Raw genomic sequence first — 21,482 nt, 5'->3', positions numbered from 1 at the left:
TCGTCCAGATTCATTCTTATTGTGTCAAAACATATCTGAAAGTTTCTTTGCTTAGCCAGAATATTTTTTCAAATTGGTCATCACTGATGGGGACTTTTAAAACCCCTCAATGGTGCTCTGCAACAATTTCTTCAGGTTCTTCTAGTTCTTCCAGCAGTTCAATATACGTTAGTACAATCCCTTATATATGACTACTATTATAAATGATTTATATACAATAATAACATTATTAAAACACTGTTTCAATAAAAATAATAGATTAGAATTGTCTATTCGCATAAGAGTGAAATAAAGCTCTGCCCTTTGGCGGGAGCGTTCATATTGCGAGGAAAGGGCATGAGAATCGAGACAACAATAAATTTAGATCCCCTCGCCTTCAAAGACATCGATGTCGCTCCAAGCGAGGACCTGAGAATGCCGGCCCTGGGCTGATATGCTTTTCACAAAAAAGCGAAAGTGAAACTAACCAATGCCTTATCCGAGTTTTGTCTTTCGTGTACTTATGTCCTTGTTAGATATTTTTTTCAAACTACATTTTAATATAATGTAATAACAAATTTTGAAATCTATACTTCAGGACCGTATTCGCCGGTAAATAAGTGGAACTCATGAGCAATTAAGTAACAAGAATACCAACTGATCACAGTGTCCGTGGGAAATGTTTGAAATGAATAAATACGCACACAACTCTAAGTAGGGCCACTCACGATACTGCGTGTTGTACGACAGGATCGTGTACAATTTGTTTGAAAATTTGGCGAGGACACACACGATACTGCGCTGGAGTGAAGTAAGTCTTCGTTGTCAGTCATATCAGACCAAAATGTAATTTTATTAGCGTCTCTCGCTTTGTGCGTAATGAGGTTAGAAACACCTGCCCGGGGTACATCTTGATCATTCAGGAATGGCAGCAATTCAAAATACCATAACCTTTTTCGAGATTTAATCGAATTTATTAATAGTTTTAATTCCCTTTTATACGATCTATCTTTTTCACAAAATCCTCATTGACTTCTTAGAATGTTTCAACTAAAATGTCCATAGCTCTTCTTTGGGCGTTTCTGTTATGATTTACATCACTCTTTACTTTCCAAAGGCACTATTGTTCTCTGTACAATTCACAAAATTCTTCATATGTGCCATTTTCCACATTAATTATACAGACGACAAAAAGCAAAACAAATCCACGCAATAATTGACGGTTTTGTACTGCAGCTCTCAGACCTCTCTGACTGCGGTCAAATCGTACGATTTCGTTGGATATCCGGCATACGCGATCAAATTCGTTGGTTACGACAAAATCGTACAACGCCGCAGTATCGTGAGTGGCCCGATAAAGTTTAGTATCCATAGCAAATATTTACGTATTGTAATTCAAATGTGTTGTTATAAAAAATATATAATCTCATATTAGACAATGATTTTCTGGAGAAATCCTTTTAAAAGCTTTCAAAAAAATATCGCTTACTTCAATAGTGGATTTTCTAATTTAAACAATTAAATATTAAAATAAAATTGTTGCTTATCTAAAAATTAATGTTTATTTTGTTTATTTGAATTCTGTTAAACTTTTCTGTTGAAAATATAATGAAAAACAGAAAATACTCAACTGTGGACGTTTCTAGAACTACCTTAGGCATGAGCGCCTATACCATAATTATAAAATATGTATAAATCAATAATGACAGAAGGGAATCCTTGTAGACGAGCGAGTAAAAATTACTTCATTATGGATTGTAAAAATATTTGTATGATATTATTTTGGCAACAGAATTTCAATTTGTATATTAAAAAATATCATTTTCAGCAATTAAATAGACATAAATATGTGTATAAAAAAAGAAGTCCTATTCGGAAATGACGTTTTGTTCATCTGCCTGCATTTACACTGAAAACTATTTTTATAGCTGTAATCTATCTGTTACGTTTTTTGTTTTATTTATTGTCTAAATTTAAGCTTTATTTCATTGGTATATGTACAAAGGAAGCCGGCCATTTTTAGTTCTCATTTGTTCAAACTGGCTGATTTTGATTTACCTACGTAAAACGATTTCTATCGTCTACTTAATTACACATATTTAAAATGATTAACACAATATTACATAATTTTGAGATATTCATAAAATGTCAGGTAAAGACATGAGATGTCTTTGATTAAGAATAATTTATTCAAGAATATTAGTAGTAGATACAAGTCAAACTGAAATACGAATTTAATTATAAAAAGGAAAGTAAAAATAAAAATCCACTTTTTTCATAACCATAAATTTTTTTTAATTATAAATGATTTAAAAAATTAAGTTTGGTAACTGGTTGACAGTGCGCACACGCGTCAAAAGTAGGTTGTTCATTAGGTACATTTTAGAATAACTTCCACCATTTGCGATTATTCTAACATGGCCGCATGTTAGTTACTGATTTTTCTTTATTGTTTGCCAACGTTTGTTAAAGATTTAGTAGTGGTGTTTTAAAATAAATTTAGATTGATCTTAACGGATAATCATAATTGAAAAGGATTTAGTATAGACATATACAGATAATTTTTGGAATAAGTTATACCGGTCTTGGTCTTGTTGATCTCCTCCCTATTGAGGTGAATTGTCAACTATAGGTATTTCTGATTTCCTACTTTTGATTATTTCTCAAATTGAATGATGTTGCAAGAACATCATCATATATCCCAAAATGGAATGCAAAGGAATGCCAGGTGAGTGTCTTACTATCCACATGATTTATACAGGTATACTAAAAAATCAGTTGTCTCTGTATTCGATTGTCAGTATAATACAGGTATTTATTGTTATTGTTTTAGAATGGGGATGCAACAAATGGGGCCACCTCCCAATCAAAGAATGCTCATGAGTATGCCAGCTACTGGTAAGTAAGCGATTGCTAGAAATCTTGACCTATCAAATTATTTTTGTTATATATTCACACTAAAAGTATATGATCATATATCCTATACCTTTATCCACTTTAATTATCACTTACAACAAACTAGTATTAGTCTAACCAAACTGTGGTGATCGTCACCTTTAAATTTCATTTAGAGATGCAGATTTCACATTTTAAATAGTTTATAAGAAAATTATTTATAACATATTTTCTTTTAAATATTGTAAATAAAAATTGTTTTTAAGGTGTTTTGGTTTCTATGCCTCCTGGGCCTGGACCAACTTTGATAACGACAACATCCATTCCCCAGCAACCACAACAACCTAAGGCAAGTATGCAACAGCAAGTCTATCACTATGAAAACACTGGCCAACCGACAGAAGTAGATCAACACAGTACAGAACATCAGAACTGTTCAAACACTAATACTTTGTCTACGCCCAACTCTACTTTGGCAAACATAAAAGAAAAAACACCAATGTGTTTGGTAAATGAATTAGGTGAGTTCATAATATTGAGAAATTTTCAGTTCGTAATTTTTATGATATGTTTATCAATAGCTGTGAAATGGGAGTTTTTAACATTAATAAAAATATATAATTTTAAAGAAAATTTTGAATATATAGGTATAAAATTATTGTGATCATTGATGGTACGATATATTACCTCATAACTTATTTTATTCTTGGGAACTAGAGCCAACCCTGTCAATTAGAAATAGAGATAAGTAATTTAAATGATGTACTGGTGGGAATTGCTATATTAATTTCATTGTGATAATAGCTTGAGCAGTAAGCATATATTCTCTTGGTATATCATACAGTTTTTGTTTATCCTTTCTTTACCAACTAGTTGCGATATTATTTTAATATTTACTCGATGTATTCAAGTATATGGGAATTAATTATTGGCCAAAATTTCTTGAAAATTGCAATGTGATGAAAGTATCAAAAAGAAAATGTTCAGTCTCCCGTTTTATGTTCAGAATGTTCTTGGACTTTTGCTTTTGTTCTAATACATTTTGAGCCCCTATAATAATAATAATGCTACTTTATTGAATTGCATATATACCTATTACATATTAGACGATTAATTATGATATAGACTTGATAAAGCTCTAATACTTTATACTAAAAGTAACAATGTAAATATACTAATTTACATTGTTCCAATGAATTGTTGATAATTTTGCTTATTCTAATTATTTGAGTGCATCTTTAAAATTCATCGGTTTATTTTTCCGAGCCTATTGGTTACATTTATATTTATTACAGTAATAAATAATCTGCCAAAATTCATCAGCATAATTGGTAAAATATTTGGTACATGATATTAATATCTACATGAGAAATATATTATTGTCTGGAGTTATTTATTTCAAATTTAAAAATGGAAAAGTACGAAATTATTAAATCTATTTTTAGGAAACTTTGAGTTTAATTTATTTACACCATTTACAATATTCACTTATCTGTCTTGAAATGAAACATACCCAAAACTAGGGTGAATATTTGATTTATCATAATATTTATGCAATTTCTTTAAAACTGTTGATTTTGTTATTTATTATTTAATTTATATACATGACCAAAGAACTGGTTGTGGGTGCAGTAACAAATATTTAGAGTTGATCTAGTCTTGTCTAGGTCTAACAGTAAACTTGATTCAGTTTCTTCGCTTGCACAGTTTTCCGTATTTTGTCTCACTTGTGATGTGCCAACAGGGAATTAAGTGAATATTGAGAATTTTGGACTGCTTTTCTACATATAGTGACTTTTGTATGACAAAACTAAATGTAGCCGACAAGTTTTTGTATATGTTTATCCTTTAGATGAATAATATATTGTTTTGAAATGTATCAATATTATTTTGAAAGGTTTTTAGAAGGTATCATAAATTGGTTGTTTCTAAGATGTTTGGGTATATTGATATGAAAACCTTCTCATGTTATCTTTATACATTTTATGTGAATGGCACCAACGTGTCTTAATATTTCTTATTTTTTATTTCCCCAAGAATAGATATATATTTTTCGAATATCCAGAGTCATTATTCTTTCCCTTCTCATAATCTAGTTATTATATTCTGTGTAAATTGACTGTAATGATAATACCAGATTTATTTACGTTAACCTACTATTGAGACATTGAACTTCTTAGTAGTTACTGTTTTTCTTTTCTATATGTCTAGCGTAGACTAAAAGAATGAACTTCATTCACTTATATTTATAAATTTGGGTGTACATAAAAAAATAGAAATTTTATGATCCTATAGCAAGATACAACAAAATTCAACACCAGTATAGACTCACTGGGGAACAAGGACCTGCCCATAAGAAAATATTCACAGTTACATTGAAACTCGGTAATGAAGAATATGAAGCAGAGGGGCCCAGTATCAAAAAAGCCCAGCATTCAGCTGCCGCTCAAGCTCTAGCTAAAACTGAATTCAAGCATCCACCACCAAAAACGGTAAGAAATCGTCCAGGAAATCGACCAACTAATCCGGGAGTTGTTACTCCAACTGTTGAACTCAATGCTCTTGCTATGAAGAGGGGGGAACGCACTGTATACGTTGTTGAAAATGGGGGTGCCCCACCACATCAGGTAAGATTAACTGAAATCCTGAACAACAGATCATTACAAAACTGTTACTTTCACCATTAAATTCGCATTTTTCAAGTCAATTAAAGTATCATTTATTTCTATCACACACTCACATTTTATCATGACAATGTGCTTTAAATTTGATTAAATAATAAGTTTTGATAGTTTAGTTTCAATATAACTACATATACTTGAGAGTTGTAGATGAAGTGGAACCTTTGAAAACACCTAGTTACTTCGAATGGTGTCTAGTTAATTCAAACTTTCTTTATGTGTTGAAATATGGTTATTATTCTATTTCCTCATTAACAGGCCTTTCTCAATGTCATTGTTTTCCCTTAAAATTTTTCTCATCAAGAAGTAATTATAGATTGGGTTTGTATGCAATGTCATGAATTATATGATGATGATTATGTTTTTCTTAACTAAATTTTTTTACAATAAGAGTGTGTGATGGACAGTAAATTGGCAGATGTTCTAGTAATTATTCAAATTAGGAAATTCATTTCATTTTACAATTTTTATATTATAAATTTTGAAATATATAATACAGTAACTAACTAGAGCAGTGATGGTGAACCTTTTTGAAAAGTGGGTCATTATTTTTTTAGATCTAGCTCGTGTGTCACGTATTTGTTGGAAGAAGGTTTTCTTTATATATAATATATATATATATATATATATATATATATATATATATATATATATATATATTAATAATGCTGTTTGTTTTCAGACAAATTTTGAATATTTGGTTCATATTTTGAGTGCATTAATATTTAACACATTTCGCAGTTAATTTTCAGTATCAAGTCTATTTCTGATTTCATTGATAGAAACAAATTTTCACACGAATATGTGGCCCAACAAGTTTCTTCATTGATACAAAATTATTTGGTAATGAATCCTATATGTTTCAGACATTTTCTTTTATACTTCCAAAATCAAGTTTTCAAATTTTGTTTTATTTATGCTGTTTCGAAATTCAACTAATTCCATATCAAAATGATTGATACATAGCCATATAAAATTAACTCCATTGTTTCAAATTCCATTTTGTGTGGATATAAAATAAAATTGAATATATTTTCCATTTTTAAATTGATTGAATCTCTCCTGAAATGTTTATTTTATGACCTGTATAATCATTAAATATTTTTATTGCATTTTCTTGAATGTCAACCGTGTTTTCAAAAACTACTATGTTTTGAAAATGTTTTTGTATTTGAGGAAAATATTTCATGACTTTCATTTCCAAATCTTTGGCGAAGATATGAAGATCAAATTATAAGTATTTTAATATTTTCAAACATCATTAAAACAATTAGTCCACGCCCTTGGAAGTTTTTTCTTCAGTTCATTACAATGCTGAGTGATGTCTCATAAAACATTGTTTATCTAGATTTTTTTATTAACTTCTTAATGCCTACAATACAAAAACCATCACTGAACTAGAGTCCTATAAAAATAGAATTACCATCAATCTGAAATCAGAGATTTTCAAATTAGTCTTATATAAAAAAAAAGATAGAAAAGCCTTATAGATTGTAGCAACGTTAAAACATTTGGTTTAAGCTTCTTTTAGTGCCAAAGTTCAGTGTAGTAGAGAAGAAATATAATTTAAAAATTATCTAGAGATAGAGATTATAGATAAAATAATATAAATAAACCACCAGAAACTATTTGACTTCCTAACTAAATTTGAAAGATGAAGGTGAATATAATTTTCAAGTATACAAAGTAAAAATTGTTATTTCAATGTGAAAATTAGATGATTGTTTAAAATTGCTCAGGTACTGTAATTAGTAAAAAATTTGGAAAAACACAAAAGTGGCTTAAATTTGGTTGAAAGTAACAGTTCAGTAAATTTCAGTTACTTATCAGTTAAATTAAAAAAAAAAATTATATTTGATTGTACCGGGTGTCCCAGTTTAATTTGGGTGAAAATTTAGTTTAACCTTAATTCATACAAAATCAGTAAAAGGCTCAATTTTCGTATTATAATACTTTATATTTGAACAGAGATATTTTCGTGATGTCATTGTTTATTGTACTCTTTATAAAAAGAGACAGGTAAAAAACTTCAGAGTCTGAAGTCGAAACGTTAATTTTTATCTGTCTTTCAAATATTATTAAAAACTAGTTTTAAAACGGAAGAGACTTGAAACAGAGAACATATAGAAGCATCAAAAAATCTCAATCGTCATAAATATAAGAAAAAACTCAAATAAATAATATATAATTTAAGGAAAACGTGTCTAAATTAACAAGAACGGATAATTTTATTTGGAAGTCAATAAAAAATTTAAAAAACAGATAACAGCCCCACCTGTACGAAAAAACGAACATAAACAGTGGGTTAGAAGCAACAAAGAAAAAGCAGATCATTCCAGCCACTAAGTCACGAAATAGACCAAGAAGTAGAGCCAAACTTAGCAATCTAATAAACACAATACGCCCTATAAAAGCAATGACTCCAAAAGAAGTACACAATAAAATAAAATAAAATAAAAGCTGCACAAATCATATTGGTTGGTAAACCAGGCAAAGACCCAACCAATGTGTCATCTTACCACCCAATAAACCTTCTACCTACAATCTCAAACTCCTTGACAAATTACTCCTACATAGAATAACTTAAGACCTACCTCCACAGGAATGGATCCCCTGCCATCAATTTGGATTCTGACAAAAACATTCTACAGTGCAACAAGTCCACCGACTCACGCAAAAAATAAATAAAGCATTGGAAAACACTACTGATTTGCTGTTTTCCTTCATATCAGACAGGCTTTTGACAGAGTGTGACATCAAGGGCTGCTATACAAAATTAAAAGAACTCTTCTTCCAAACTATTATCCAGGCTCATCTTAACCTATTACAAAAATGGAGGATTGAAAATAATGAGATGAAATCAATACTCTGTCAACTAATAGATTCTCCCTTGTATGTGACAAATCAAACCATTCAGGTGGATCTGTGAGTGCCCACTGTACAAGAAGTTCTCAAAGAGGGGATCATCAATACCACAAAACTATAGAAACCCACCCAAATCCACTACTAGAGGAGTTGTTAACGCCAAGAAACGCAGGAAGACTGAAAAAAAGTTGACTAATAGATTTAATATGGGGTATAAGAGGTTACATCACAGGATGTAAGCCTCACCAAGACAATATAGATGTTAGATTATTTTCTAACACTCGCGAGCAAATGAACCCATCAAATGTGTGTCTGGAATTTTCGTTTAGAACAATTTTGATCATTGTTCTCGGCTTAACTGTCACAATAAACATTGCTAGGTGGGTGGTGAATTCTCTAGGCTAATTTCGAAATGACAAAATTGTAATATGTAAATTCTGTGATTATCTTTAAACAAAACTGTAAGCACAATCTTTAGAATATTTTTTATTCAAAACATCAAAATACGGAGGTAAATATTGTGGCAATTCAACAGTTGAAAAATCCTATCTACAAGTGTTAATTGAAAGGAGTTCGAACAAATTGGAATCTTATCAATTAAATTTTAAAAAAAATATGAACTTTGAAGTTACGAGTGGGGGGGAAGGGGTAAAAATTTGGGACACCCTGTACTGTACGCATGTATGTGGGACACCTAGTATTTACTTACAGTTGAGATCTGGTTCATAGTGAGGGGCAACTGAGCAAGTGAGATGTAGAAAAGTGGAACTTTTATATATTATGAAACCATTAGATATTCCAAATTATTTTAAAAAAATCATTGTTGTATTTATTAACTATTTTGCATTTATATAAAAGTTTTTTATTATTTTGATAATACCTTTTCATAATATCTGAAAGATTCAGTTCTCATAAATAAAAATAAATATCTTATTTCTTTTTTTTATTTTAAACATTTCATTTCCAAAACAACCTAACATATTTATATAGTGAGATGTGAATAAATTAATTTATAACTATTGTAGACGTTCCCATTTGATAACAAGAAAAAAGGAAGCAAAATATGGATAATAGTGGAGAGAAAATCAGTAGTAGGCATCTTAAATATATGAATTTTGCAAACAGATTTTCAAACAGTCTGAATGGCTTCAGTATGATTTGTGGTGTTCGCCAAAATTTGAAAAAAATTCAACACAGAAAAAATGTTGGTGTAATTATAAAATAACTACTAGCATTTTACAAGGCAAAATATTGTCAATTATGTACAAGAACATGTCTTTTCTTCGATCAAAATTTCGAATATATTGTGATATAAATAATTGATTGACTATTACAATAACTACCATAATTCAGCTGTTTGCAATTTGATATTTCTGATTGTATTATGTTTATTAAATATGGTTTTTCATTGATAACTTCAAATATTGTACACTTGAAATATGTTTTATATTCAAATTTCATGTTCTACCCAAGGTTTATTAACTTAGTTATATAATTTGATTTATTGGTTTGATTCTTTGTAATATCTTGTGACTATTACATTCATAATTATATCCTTATGGTGTTACGAATATTAATGTTCTATAGACATTGAGCAACGATTTGAAATTTACCATTCAGGGTAATTAAAACCACTAAACAACTAATTGTTCTGTCATTAGGTTGATAATGACTTGTTTGTATTGCTTATCAAAATTTGATCAAGATGTCAAGATTAAGGTTCTTTGATGAAACCCCATCTCACTTATAATTTGTTTCAACACACTTCCTACCGAAAAATTATAGTTTGAAGTCAGTTTAAAAAGTTTTTGTCGGAAAAATAACAAAATACATATAAGCATATTTCCAACCTTGTTGCCACATTCTTACGAAACATAATTAGTGGCAATATTATACAAAATCACAATGCTTATAGAAACAACTTTTGTGTATTCTAGCAATCAGTTAATAAACTATGTTACAGCTTCCAAAAATTATTTGGATGATTGTGCTTAATATAATTTAGCCCTTTAAGTTTAGAAGCAAGGTAGGATGTGTATAAAAATTCGTTACTTTTCGTATCATTACTAACCCACTTTTATACATCATTTGCATATCTTTAGTTTGCACCAGTCCTATTTTTTCTTAGGGATACTTAAGTCAGCCTGGCTACTATCCTCGTCATAACTTATACAACGCCCAAACACAACCTCAACGTTATGGCTATGATGCTCGTCGTAATATTAGAGGTCATTATCCGTACCATGATAATCGTTATTATGGGCAGTTTAGACCCGGAGCACCTCATAACCCAGGAGATCCATTTACGGTTCGCTTGAGAGTTGGAGAACGAGAATATCCTGGACAAGGATATACTGTTCAAGCTGCAAGACACGATGCCGCTTCTAAAGCTATTGAGCACATCAAACAACTAGGTAAATATTAGGAAATTGCGAAAACATATATGGCGAAATCTGTCAAATGAAATAATTGCGTATGGGGATTCAGTTGAAAAGTCATCATTATGTTGGATCTGTTATAACAATTTATGTAGTAATTGTCAGACTTTCTCAAATATTTTTCATCCTTATAACTCCATGGCCTGACTACTGCAGATTTATTAACCTATTCACCCAGATCAACTGTGTGCCGTTACATTTTTTAGACATATTACATCATTCAATAAATTGTGTGACTGACACACAGGTGGCGCTGCCATTGTCACATTCATATGACGTTTATAGAGTACTAACTTTCAATAGACTATGTGTAAAATTTCATGATATTTCGATCAGTCAAAACAAACTGACAGCCATTTAAGTGAAACTATTTTTGTTATTTTCAAAATAATGGATTCAAATGTCAATTTATCATTACTTCTTGATGAAAAAATACTGTACAAGCTCTGCGATCGCGTTCGTACAGACACCGATAATGGTGAACGTTCTGGTCGTTGAATTGGGGTGGTTATTCCAGAAAACAACAAAAAAGTCCACAAATTGGTTATATCTAATCGTAAATTGAAATTTTGTGAGATAGTTGAGGCCGTAAAGATATCAGAAGACAATGCATGAACATTTGACCATGAGAAAGCTTTTTTCAAAGTGATGTTGCAAGAACATCATCATATATCCCATGGGTGCCGCTTTTACTCACAGTCGTTCAAAAACAACAACGTGTTGATATTCAGGGCACGTATTAAATCATTTTTTTTCATCGATATGTGACATTGGATGAAACATGGATCCATCACTTCACTCCGGGATCAAAGTGATCATCATCTGAGTGGACTGCAGCCGGTGAACTACGTCCTAAGCATCCGAAGGCACAACAGTCAGCTGGGAAGGTTATGGCTTTAGTATTTTGGGATGCGCGTGGAGTATTGTTCATCGACTATCTCCAAAAAGGAGAGACAATCAATAACGAATACTGCATAGAGTTGTTGGATCTTTTGAATGAAAAATCAAGGAAAAATGGCCCCATATGTCGAAGAAAAAACCACTGTTTCACCAAGACAATGCACCGATTCACAAGTCGATGGCATAGGCGCTCAAATTGCTTCCTCATCCATCGTAGTCCAGATCTGGCCCCCGGAAAGAAATTTAGCTCAAATGAAGAAGCAATTGCTGAAACGTGAAGTCTATTTTGAGGCAAAAGACAAAAAATGTGTTTTTCTTAGTCACACAACTTATTGAGTGATGTGTTACATACCCTTATCTATCTTTGACCAAAGTATATTTTTAATTATAGCTTGTGTTTATTTTCCAAATTAACTGCAATTATTACCTATTTATGGTTGTTTACAAAGGTTTGATCAACATTTTTGAGTTCATAACACCTTATATTTCACTAGTATAAACATACGAAACAGCTGTCATACTCCTAGGATACAGTTGAGATACAAAAACTGTTTTATTTAAAAGTTATATAACATTTTACAGTTTGAATTCATGTAGGTAATCAAGAACAAAGTGAGGGTACAATGTCTCCTGATTCTACCCAACAAATCTCTAATGAATCAGTTCAACAAGGCAGTGCTGTAAGTGACATCAATTCTGATCTGAAATCCCCAATTTCACTTGTCTACGAAATTGCTTTGAAAAGAAACCTAAATGTTCTTTTTGAAGTTTTGAGCGAGAAGGTGAGCTGATATTTTTATATTTATTTTTATTTTTTAATCTTCTAACATATTTATTATTACCTGAAACCACGATGTTTCACTCGTGTCCAAATCCGGTTAGGAAACCCTGGATACTATATTCTTTTTTCTAGATATGGTTTTGTTGTTCGAAGACCTTTTTTGTTTTATTAATGTAATACTGTTTATATTGCTCTAAAAGAGCCAACATTTTGTAGGGACCCCCACATATGAAGGTATTCATTACGCAGTGTCGCGTAGGCACCTTCGTAGCAGAAGGCGAGGGCAACGGGAAGAAAATATCAAAGAAACGTGCTGCTGAGAAAATGTTGGAAGAGCTATCAAAACTTCCTCCCTTGCCCAACGTTATCAATATTGCGCAATTAAAGAGAAAACGAGTTACGAACAAAAAGAAGACTCGCAACTTGATTAAAGTAAATACAGACAAATCTACTGAAGTTGTTGAAGAAATAAACCCTATATCTCGTTTGATTCAAATTCAACAAGCCAATAAAGAACGAGAACCTGTTTACACAGTATTAGAAGAACGTGGAACTCCAAGACGCAGAGAGTTTGTTATTGAAGCTTCTGTCAATGGACACTCATGCACTGGAGTTGGTCCCAACAAGAAGGTAACGAATCCGTTATGTGGTAAATTTTATCATAGTGCTTAGATTTTCTTGAATTGTTTTTTAAGTATTTATAATGCTGTACTTGTGAAAAATATTTGGGAGAACTTTAATGCCTTTTATTTTTTATGATAATGATTTTCTTAATCTGACCTCATTGTGCATTGAACGGTTTTTTTGTAATTTACATTGAAATAATTTAGCATTAAGTATCTAATTCTGTACAGGTTGCTAAACGCAATGCTGCAGAAGCTCTTCTTATGGAACTTGGTTACAACAACACCACAAATACAAACAAACCCATGATTAAAGATAAAGATGACGTTGCAAATATGCATTCAAGCATGGATAAAAATCGTAAGGTAACTTTTGTTGAGGAAGTTCCAGAAGTTCAACCAACCCAATCTATTGGTGGCAGTGGCGGTAGACAGTTGGTTCCGGGGGTTCTATTGGTGACAGAACAAGCTGGATTCCAAAAACAAAAAGATAATATGGAGAAGCCTATACAATCTCAACAACCTCAAATAAAATCTCCATCTAATATAATTCAAGTAAGTTGTATCGTTTTGTTGAATATGGGGGTCAATCTCGTACTAGAAAATCAGTTTTTAACAAAAACCACATCTATTCAGATAATTACAGTTCAACCAGACACTCACCAAAACTCAGTTAATTTGAACTTAATTTTTTTACTTTTAGAGAATGAATGATTCCAATTCCCTTTTTCCTGTTACCTTTTTTTGCAATTCAATTAACAAGAGAACTCAGAGTCGTTGTGCCTTTTGTGAAAGCAGGTTGACAATGTTCTGATTTATTGACCAGGTGATTCCTATATAACGCTCCAAACCTTTCATTTTACTAACGGTGAGATTATTTGTTTACATTTCTATTTTACCTATATGTTTCATTTTAACAGAAATTAGCATTTCGTTATTAAACATTCAACAGTTTTGGGTTCGAAAAATGGAATTTATACCATTTTCGATTCAGCTTTAATATGAAGAAGAATTCATCTACATGGCACTGATGATTGCATAACTAGCTGCTCTAAATTTGTTACATGTGCATGTTGCCGGATATTATAGAAAAACGTTTATAATATGCATTACCATCTCAAGAAGAAACAGGAATATTGTGAAACATTTACACTGATTTAATTTTTTTTTCTCGTAGGAACTTCGTCAGTCTCTGTAGATTAATAGATCTTAATAAAAGGCCTCCAATATGTTAGTATCGCTGAACTAAATGTTATTAACAAATTTTTTACAGGGTGTACGTTCGAAGGATAAGCTGCTTTACTTAGCTCAGTTGATGAATATTCAAGTTCAGTTCTCAGATTTTCCAAAAGCTAATCATGAGATGTTTTTGACTTTGGTTTCTCTGAGCACTAATCCACCTCAAGTATGCCATGGAGAAGGTCCAACAACTGAAACTTCACATGAAAAAGCTGCTTTAGAGGCTCTGAAGGTCCTTTCTGAATTGGGTCTCGACATCGCACCTAAAGACGTTTCTGGTGGACCCGCTGGGAATGATAGGTAAATTGTAATATAGGAAAATTTTTCAATAAACCAGGAAGTAGTATATTGTCTTTTGGTTAAATATGATAAATAAATTATTTTAATTTATTAAATTAAGGCGTGAATAATTTTAGTTTCATTAGTCAACCATCGCTATTATAATTTTTCGATAGTTTTGGAATTTTTTGTATATAATCTTGTAATTGTAATAAAGTTTCGATTGGAAATATTTTTTCGTCTCATTTCTAGACTTGTGTAATGTAGTTTAGTTTGAAAATGTACAATACGTTTGATAAATCTTGAAAATTTATTCGTTTACAGTGCTTCCCCAGTGGTGTCCAACAAAGGGCCGGTGCACCAAAACGGCGTGAAGAAGTAAACTTTGAACTCAACGTAAACTGTACCAATGGCCCCCCCCTTTTAGAATTGCATCTCCCTTGTTGATAGCTTTTTTCAGTCATTGGTACAGAACATTTATACATGAGTTCCATGTGGCCATGTAAAAATTAGCATACTTCATATTCAAATAACTACGAATTATTTATTTTCTTATTTCATGTGATTTCATTCAAATATGATGTTATATGAAATGATTTCATGTATTTATGTATAATTCTGGTTATTGCTTAAGCACCGTATGTTTCGAGTTGGTGCTACCCATTTTCGTTTTCGTGGGCTGAAAATGAATTTGGGAGACAGTAGTTCAGAATTGGTTTACAAAATTCGTGTATTCAAATATACACATTTAGGGTTCGAATGTTTATAGTGTTTCTTAAACATTTCTAAGTATTTTAATCATCAAATGTAGATCAATGATAAATGTATAAAATATAAAGATTGGACTTCCTATACAACTGTACCAACAGAATCTGATGAAGCTGTAACAAATTCTTTCAATTTGTTTAATCTAGTATATTTTCACAAAACTCTTGGTTGTATTGAATTTGTTTTATTCATTTTAGTAATGTAACTACGTTTGAGATGAATAAAAAGCAAAATGATTGTGAAATTATATCTGATACTCTATTTATTAGAGTGAAACTTGCTGGCCGAGTTTATTTAAAAAACATATATTCGTACAGCTTCAAAGATTCAATAGTTCATTAGTTGTATAATTTTGTTTTTTCATAATAACCCCTAAGAGCCCAAATAATTTTTCTCAACTTCAACTAGTTTTTCAACATATTACTAAACTAATACAAAAAGTACATTTTTTTTCTATATGAACGTTCATTTAAAAAAAACACGTGTTGCCAAATGGCAACATTAGACAAAAATAAGTACAGAATCCCAATAATCTTAGTAAAATAGAAAAAATTAGCTTTTCGTATGAAAAATAGGATTGCATTCTATACAAAGTTCTACGTTTCACTTTTTACAAATTGTTCTCATTACAGAGCAGCATCCTTCATCTGCACATTATTTCTTTTTTCTTTATCTGGTACACTTATCAGAAAGTGATCGAGTCTCTGATGTCATCGCTTACCCTGTTAAGTGCAATACTATTTATTGAAGTACTAAGCCTTCCGGCAGATTTATGGGAAGTTCCATACCTAGTTAAATATACTTGCACTAATTCGCGTTCAAATTCCAATTAAGTCATTGTTCTTCCACTATTTCTGTGAAGTAACCAGGCATTTGGAATGGAAACGTCGATTAACCTGGTGAATATCCACCACCACCAATACTCTGTATCAATTGATATTCTCGTCCATCAAATCGATACCCCCCATACCTTTATTATATTCGCCGATTACATGTGGTCTATTGATATGTATGATTTTTTCTTCAGTTTTTGCGTGCCGTTTTATTATCGAAGTGGGATGGGTACCAAAACAGATGCTCGCTATGGTAACAACATTGTTGTCTAACCATCTACTTAAGAAAACTCCTTTCTTTCGCTTTAGCGTACATTCGTGCGCTCCTCTTTTATATTGTTTACTCATGATTATTTTGTTAGGTAGACTAGCAGATTGAAATTTGTAAAAAGGTTATCAAAGAAGAAGCTATATGACAAGTGTTTCTCCTTTGCATTTCTGTTAACATTGAAACAAATGGGGTGTACACTTACCAAAAAACTGCTCGTCTTCAGAACTGCAGATTTTATTTTTACCCTGGTACATATCACGGCTAACAAGATATCCAGATGTAGCATTGATGCACTAAATTTTAAAACCAAACCTGATAGTTTGACCACGGATGCATTGCTTACTTGGATAACTGCCAAAATATTTGATTTTTGATTCATTATAGTTTAGGTTTTGCTAGGGACAATTTTTTTAAGAAACCTTTGATTCAGCATATTTAAGAGTGGCCGTAATTTAAAAAGCTTATCGTTTTTCTCAACTGCGTTATTACTCGTATATTGTATAAATTGTGCAAAATCGATTTTTATTGTGCATATCACCTTGGGTGTCCCAATAACTACCTTTTCCGGGGAGAATGTTATACCCACTAAGAACAAGAATTCCAATAAAGCATTTCAGTTCATCAACTTTGTTGTTTGGATCAGGATAGTTTTTAAAAAGTGCATAATCTCGTGTCTCTCATGCAAATGTTTGAAAACATCTTCATCGAACAACAGGAGACATAATATTGGTTGTAGTCTGGTTCGGGCAAGGATTTAGACATAGGTTGAAGGACGCCAACAGATCAACGGTTATTTTTTTCTACAGTATCTGAAACTGAAAATAGATTTTTAGGTTCCTCTTCTGATGGTCTTACTTCGGTGCTGTTTTTGAAGATTTCAGTTTGATCCACTTCTGTGATACATGGTTTTCCTTTAGTATTGATATCGTTGGTCATATATTCTTTAGTAGGACCAATTCCGCACCAACTGCTAATTGGCGACCAGGAAGCCTATCTATGTTACAATCATTGTAATCTTCATCCCCCGATTATTCATTAGTAACAGAACTAGATTCGGGAGCTTCCTCTAAAGTAAAGCCGCTTCTGAAAAAAAATGTGAAAAATTTGCATATTATTTCACATCGAAACATGTGCAGGTGTTAACACAAATCGGTATTTTCAATAAATTTTCTCATAGAAACATGTATTCGTGTTTACTTATGTACCACATTACAAAAATATGAATATTTGTTTCTGGTGAAAAGAGAATGTACCGTATATCCATTTTTATCGGCACGGATACGAGGAGTAGACAAGACGTTATACACATCCAAGTAAATATATAAGCTGCCATCTATCCAATACTTTCTTAAGCTATATTGAAATTCGCGCTGTAAAATTATATATTTACTGTGGCTATTTGGAAACACTAGGCCTTAATGGGTTAGCCTACATTTACAACAAAGGGTTATGAGCTGAATAATGCCCTAAATTTTTATATACTTTTTCGATAGCTTTTGTTATCTACTCTTAAGACATGTTACAAGTTTAGTACTTATAAAGTTCACTTATGTCTTCGAACAATAATTGTGATCTTAAGAATGCTGAGTTATGTTAGTTAAAGTGTTTTTTTGGTATGTCTAGGGTAACATTAGACTTTTTGAACTCTAGGTGGTTTGGAGAAGTTCTCTCAAACTTCCTTTTGATAGTTTGGAATTGATTTTACGCTAAAGCTTTTTATATCAGGACAAAGAATTGTGTTTTGCTTGTGGATATATGTCTGTCTGTGTTAATGAAACTAAAGTATCTTTTTGTTTGTGCACAGATTGTGGATCATGCTTTTTTATTTAAGATTTGGACAAGAATTAAATATTCCAAATTCTTGAGAATGCTTTCAACACTATTCAAGTCCCATAATGGATTGATTAGTTTCATAGAATATACTTGAATTAAGTATAAGGGTTTGATGAGATCAAAGGTCTAATAGAATAAGCGTGACGAAATATATTGTTTCAATATTGAGGCACATTATGATTTTTATTTGACATTAGACCATTAACTGATTTGATTAGAATATGATATTTTACTAATTTTTTTTATATTTAGGATTGAACAAGTAAAAATAGAAAATACTCAGAAATGGTTAAATAACGCTCTTAGTTGTATCTTATTCCAATATTTCATGTAGATATTTTAACAAATAATAATATATATGAAATACTTTGAAGTGTCCACATTGTGAGTAACATAGAATACATGTTATAATTGTTACAATGATTTCGGACCCTAATATTAATCAATATTATTATTATGTTATATCGTTTTTAAAGCTAGTATTTGCTAACCATTTTCTGACAAAATGCATGTATATTTATATATTGTCAGTGAATGAGATAAAGTTAGTTGTTCTCTCTAGATGCGATGCAATTCTGATCTGCTGATCAATACACTTTTTTGGAGATTGATTTCAGTATTCCAGGGGCTTTGATTTTGTTTATAGTGTATTAAGTGTAAACAAACTTATTATGAGATGGTAATTGAATTGTGTAATATGATGAATACTTGATTTATTAATTTATTAACTTGAATGTTTGCGTTATGAAATTGCCTCCAAAAAGAATTTGAAATCAATAAACATTCTACACAAATAAAAAAAATTGAGTTTTCTCTTCAAAATAATCCTCATAAAAATGTTCCTTGTCAAATTTTAAGTGTTAGTTTAGGTACAATCCTAAAATAAATGATCCTATTATCACATTGCACTTCTTACCATCAAAATCTTTTTAGCGTAAAAGGAAATATACTTTCCATATCATACTTTGCATAATAAAATCCTCCAACTGAGTGTGTATTACAAAGTATGATATGACGATTTTCCCAGTTTCTGCGTTCTTGGGGAAAACTGAAGATACTTCCTTTGATGATCTTGTGTTAAAAGGAAACACTATATCTTCTTGCTGCTAGGCAGCGACTTTGTAATCTTGCATTTATAAAAATTTATCGCCATTATTTTTTGTAAACTGGTGATTGCAGATTGTATCAAAATGCCACTTGATTTTGTTTTGCTCTTCAAGTACTATGGCAGTTGCACCTCACTCATTAGGAAGATTTCCACTCGTAAGTGTATTTTGGGCCAGAGAGAGAGAATAAGTGTATTCAGTTGAATATCAAGGATGATATAGAGGAATATTCAAAAGATAACTTACCTAACCTAACATAACTCGCTTGAAATTTTGAGCAAAACAAAAGAAATTAGATCCGATAATAATCAATGGAGTAGAAAATACGTTCAACCTGTTCAACCAGCTAAGACTGAGGTATCGTTTCAATCGGAAAAAGGTGTTTTAAATAAGTCGATTCCAAAAATCTCTTGGAATGCTACCATGGTACCACTTTTAATATTGTGCAAAGATAGTCACCCTATTGATTTTTTTGTGCTGTTTATGAGTCAGTTACTTATCGACGACCTCGTTAAATGTACTGTTACGTACGCAACTCAAAAAAGTATTCCTGGATATGTACTCTCAAGCAAAGAGTTGTATGAATTTATTGGAATTCTTTTGGTTAGGGGTTATGTTCCCTTACCATGTAATGTTTTGGGAAGAAGCTGAAGATGTGCATAATGCTTTGGTGTTGTAGTCAGTGACACATAATCGATTTGAGGAAATATTCAAGCTTTTCCATTTAATTATTGATGTTTCGAATGATGAATTTTTACATTCAATCCTATCCATAAATGAATCAATTCCCTATTATGGAAAACATAACTGCAAGCAATTCATACGTGGTAAGCCCATACGATTTGGCTATAAAGCTTGAGTTATCAGCACTAAGCCAGATTATTGCTTGCAATTTGAAATTTATCAGGGACGAAAAACCACAGAAGTTGCCAATACTACTAGTCTAGGTCTTGATGCTAAACTTTTTTGATTTTTTTACAAAAAGATTTAACGATTAAAAAGTAATGAAAGAAGAAAAAAAGGGAATTATGGATAGTATGTAAGAACAATAATGTTACTATTGTCGAATAAGTATGGTGTAGAACCCATGCAAAAATATCGAAGATTTTTAGTGAAAGACAAAATGAAAGTAGATGTGCAGGAACTCCATGCAATCAAAATGTACAAAAAGTACATTGGAGGTTTAGACCAAATGGATAACATTATAACTAATTACAGTATTGCAATGAGAAGAGGCAAAAAAGGTACACACCAATATTGCATTGGATGATTGACTTGTGCCAGTCAATTGACCCACGCTTATGGATACGACAAATAAAATCAAAATTTTAGGAGAGAGATTGCGCAGTATTTTCTAAAAAATATAGATAGAACTAAGTCGAAAATGCCTGGGCCCAAGAAAGCTTCTGTGTATTGTACCTCTTCAGAAGGACGACACCTAATAATATGTCTACAAATAAAGCGAATAAAAAGGTAAAATTAGAACCACTAAAGCATGCAAGAATTGTCAAGTTCCTTTACATGACAAGTGTTTTGATGAGTTCCATAACATTTAAAAATTTTAATAGTTTTTTCTTTCATTTTGTTGAATAAAAAAATATATTAGACCTTTTGATTTTCATAAGTGCCCAAGGGATCACTAGCAACCCACTCTCAAAATCAAAAACTATAACTCAAAAAAATGTTTGTTTTTTGGCATATTTTTGTTTACCTTTAACAGAAAATACTCTATTACTACCAAAATTATCTCAGGAAAAGTTCATAATTCTGGGCATTAATGGGTTAATTGACTTGGTCAGTTTAAAAATTTCCTATGGCCAATTTTTCGATTGTAAAGGAGATGTTAATTTCACGGCGCAGTGTATTTATCAGCATTTTTTCAAAATTCATTTTATAGCAAAAAATTGAATTAAATCTCTAAGAAATGTTTCAATAATGATGTGCTACATGTTAGTGAGACTCTATGGCGTTAATTACTTCTCATTAAATAA

At 31.4% G+C, this 21,482-nt stretch overlaps 1 protein-coding gene across 2 annotated transcripts; it reads left to right on the top strand.

Moving 5' to 3' along the window:
- Positions 1–1,641: 1,641 nt before the first annotated feature.
- On the top strand, positions 1,642–19,188 carry LOC130897220 (double-stranded RNA-binding protein Staufen homolog 2-like). 2 transcript variants are annotated; one of them, XM_057805976.1, is made up of 10 exons: positions 1,642–2,707; positions 2,813–2,877; positions 3,141–3,395; positions 5,170–5,501; positions 10,549–10,834; positions 12,356–12,540; positions 12,756–13,169; positions 13,394–13,717; positions 14,436–14,701; positions 15,005–19,188. In XM_057805976.1, the coding sequence occupies exons 1-10, from the start codon at positions 2,652–2,654 to the stop codon at positions 15,060–15,062; spliced, it is 2,241 nt and encodes a 746-aa protein (XP_057661959.1). In that variant the 5' UTR covers positions 1,642–2,651; the 3' UTR covers positions 15,063–19,188. The 2 variants fall into 2 exon arrangements, with proteins under 2 accessions (XP_057661959.1, XP_057661967.1); XM_057805984.1 differs by having other exon boundaries at positions 2,116–2,707; positions 5,170–5,366.
- The last annotated feature ends 2,294 nt before the right edge of the window (positions 19,189–21,482 follow it).

This window comes from Diorhabda carinulata, chromosome 1 (genome assembly GCF_026250575.1).
Source record: "Diorhabda carinulata isolate Delta chromosome 1, icDioCari1.1, whole genome shotgun sequence".
NCBI classification, from domain to species: domain Eukaryota; kingdom Metazoa; phylum Arthropoda; class Insecta; order Coleoptera; family Chrysomelidae; genus Diorhabda; species Diorhabda carinulata.
Note: the sequence above shows the minus strand (reverse complement) of the source record. Positions and strands in the feature narration are given on the sequence as shown.

Excerpts from the sequence above, each read along its gene's own strand:
- LOC130897220 (XM_057805976.1), top strand. The coding sequence starts at position 2,652 with ATGATGTTGCAAGAACATCATCATATATCCCAAAATGGAATGCAAAGG. Across the intron at positions 12,541-12,755 it reads TTGAAGTTTTGAGCGAGAAG|GGACCCCCACATATGAAGGT; the intron begins GTGAGCTGATAT and ends AACATTTTGTAG. Across the intron at positions 14,702-15,004 it reads GGACCCGCTGGGAATGATAG|TGCTTCCCCAGTGGTGTCCA; the intron begins GTAAATTGTAAT and ends ATTCGTTTACAG.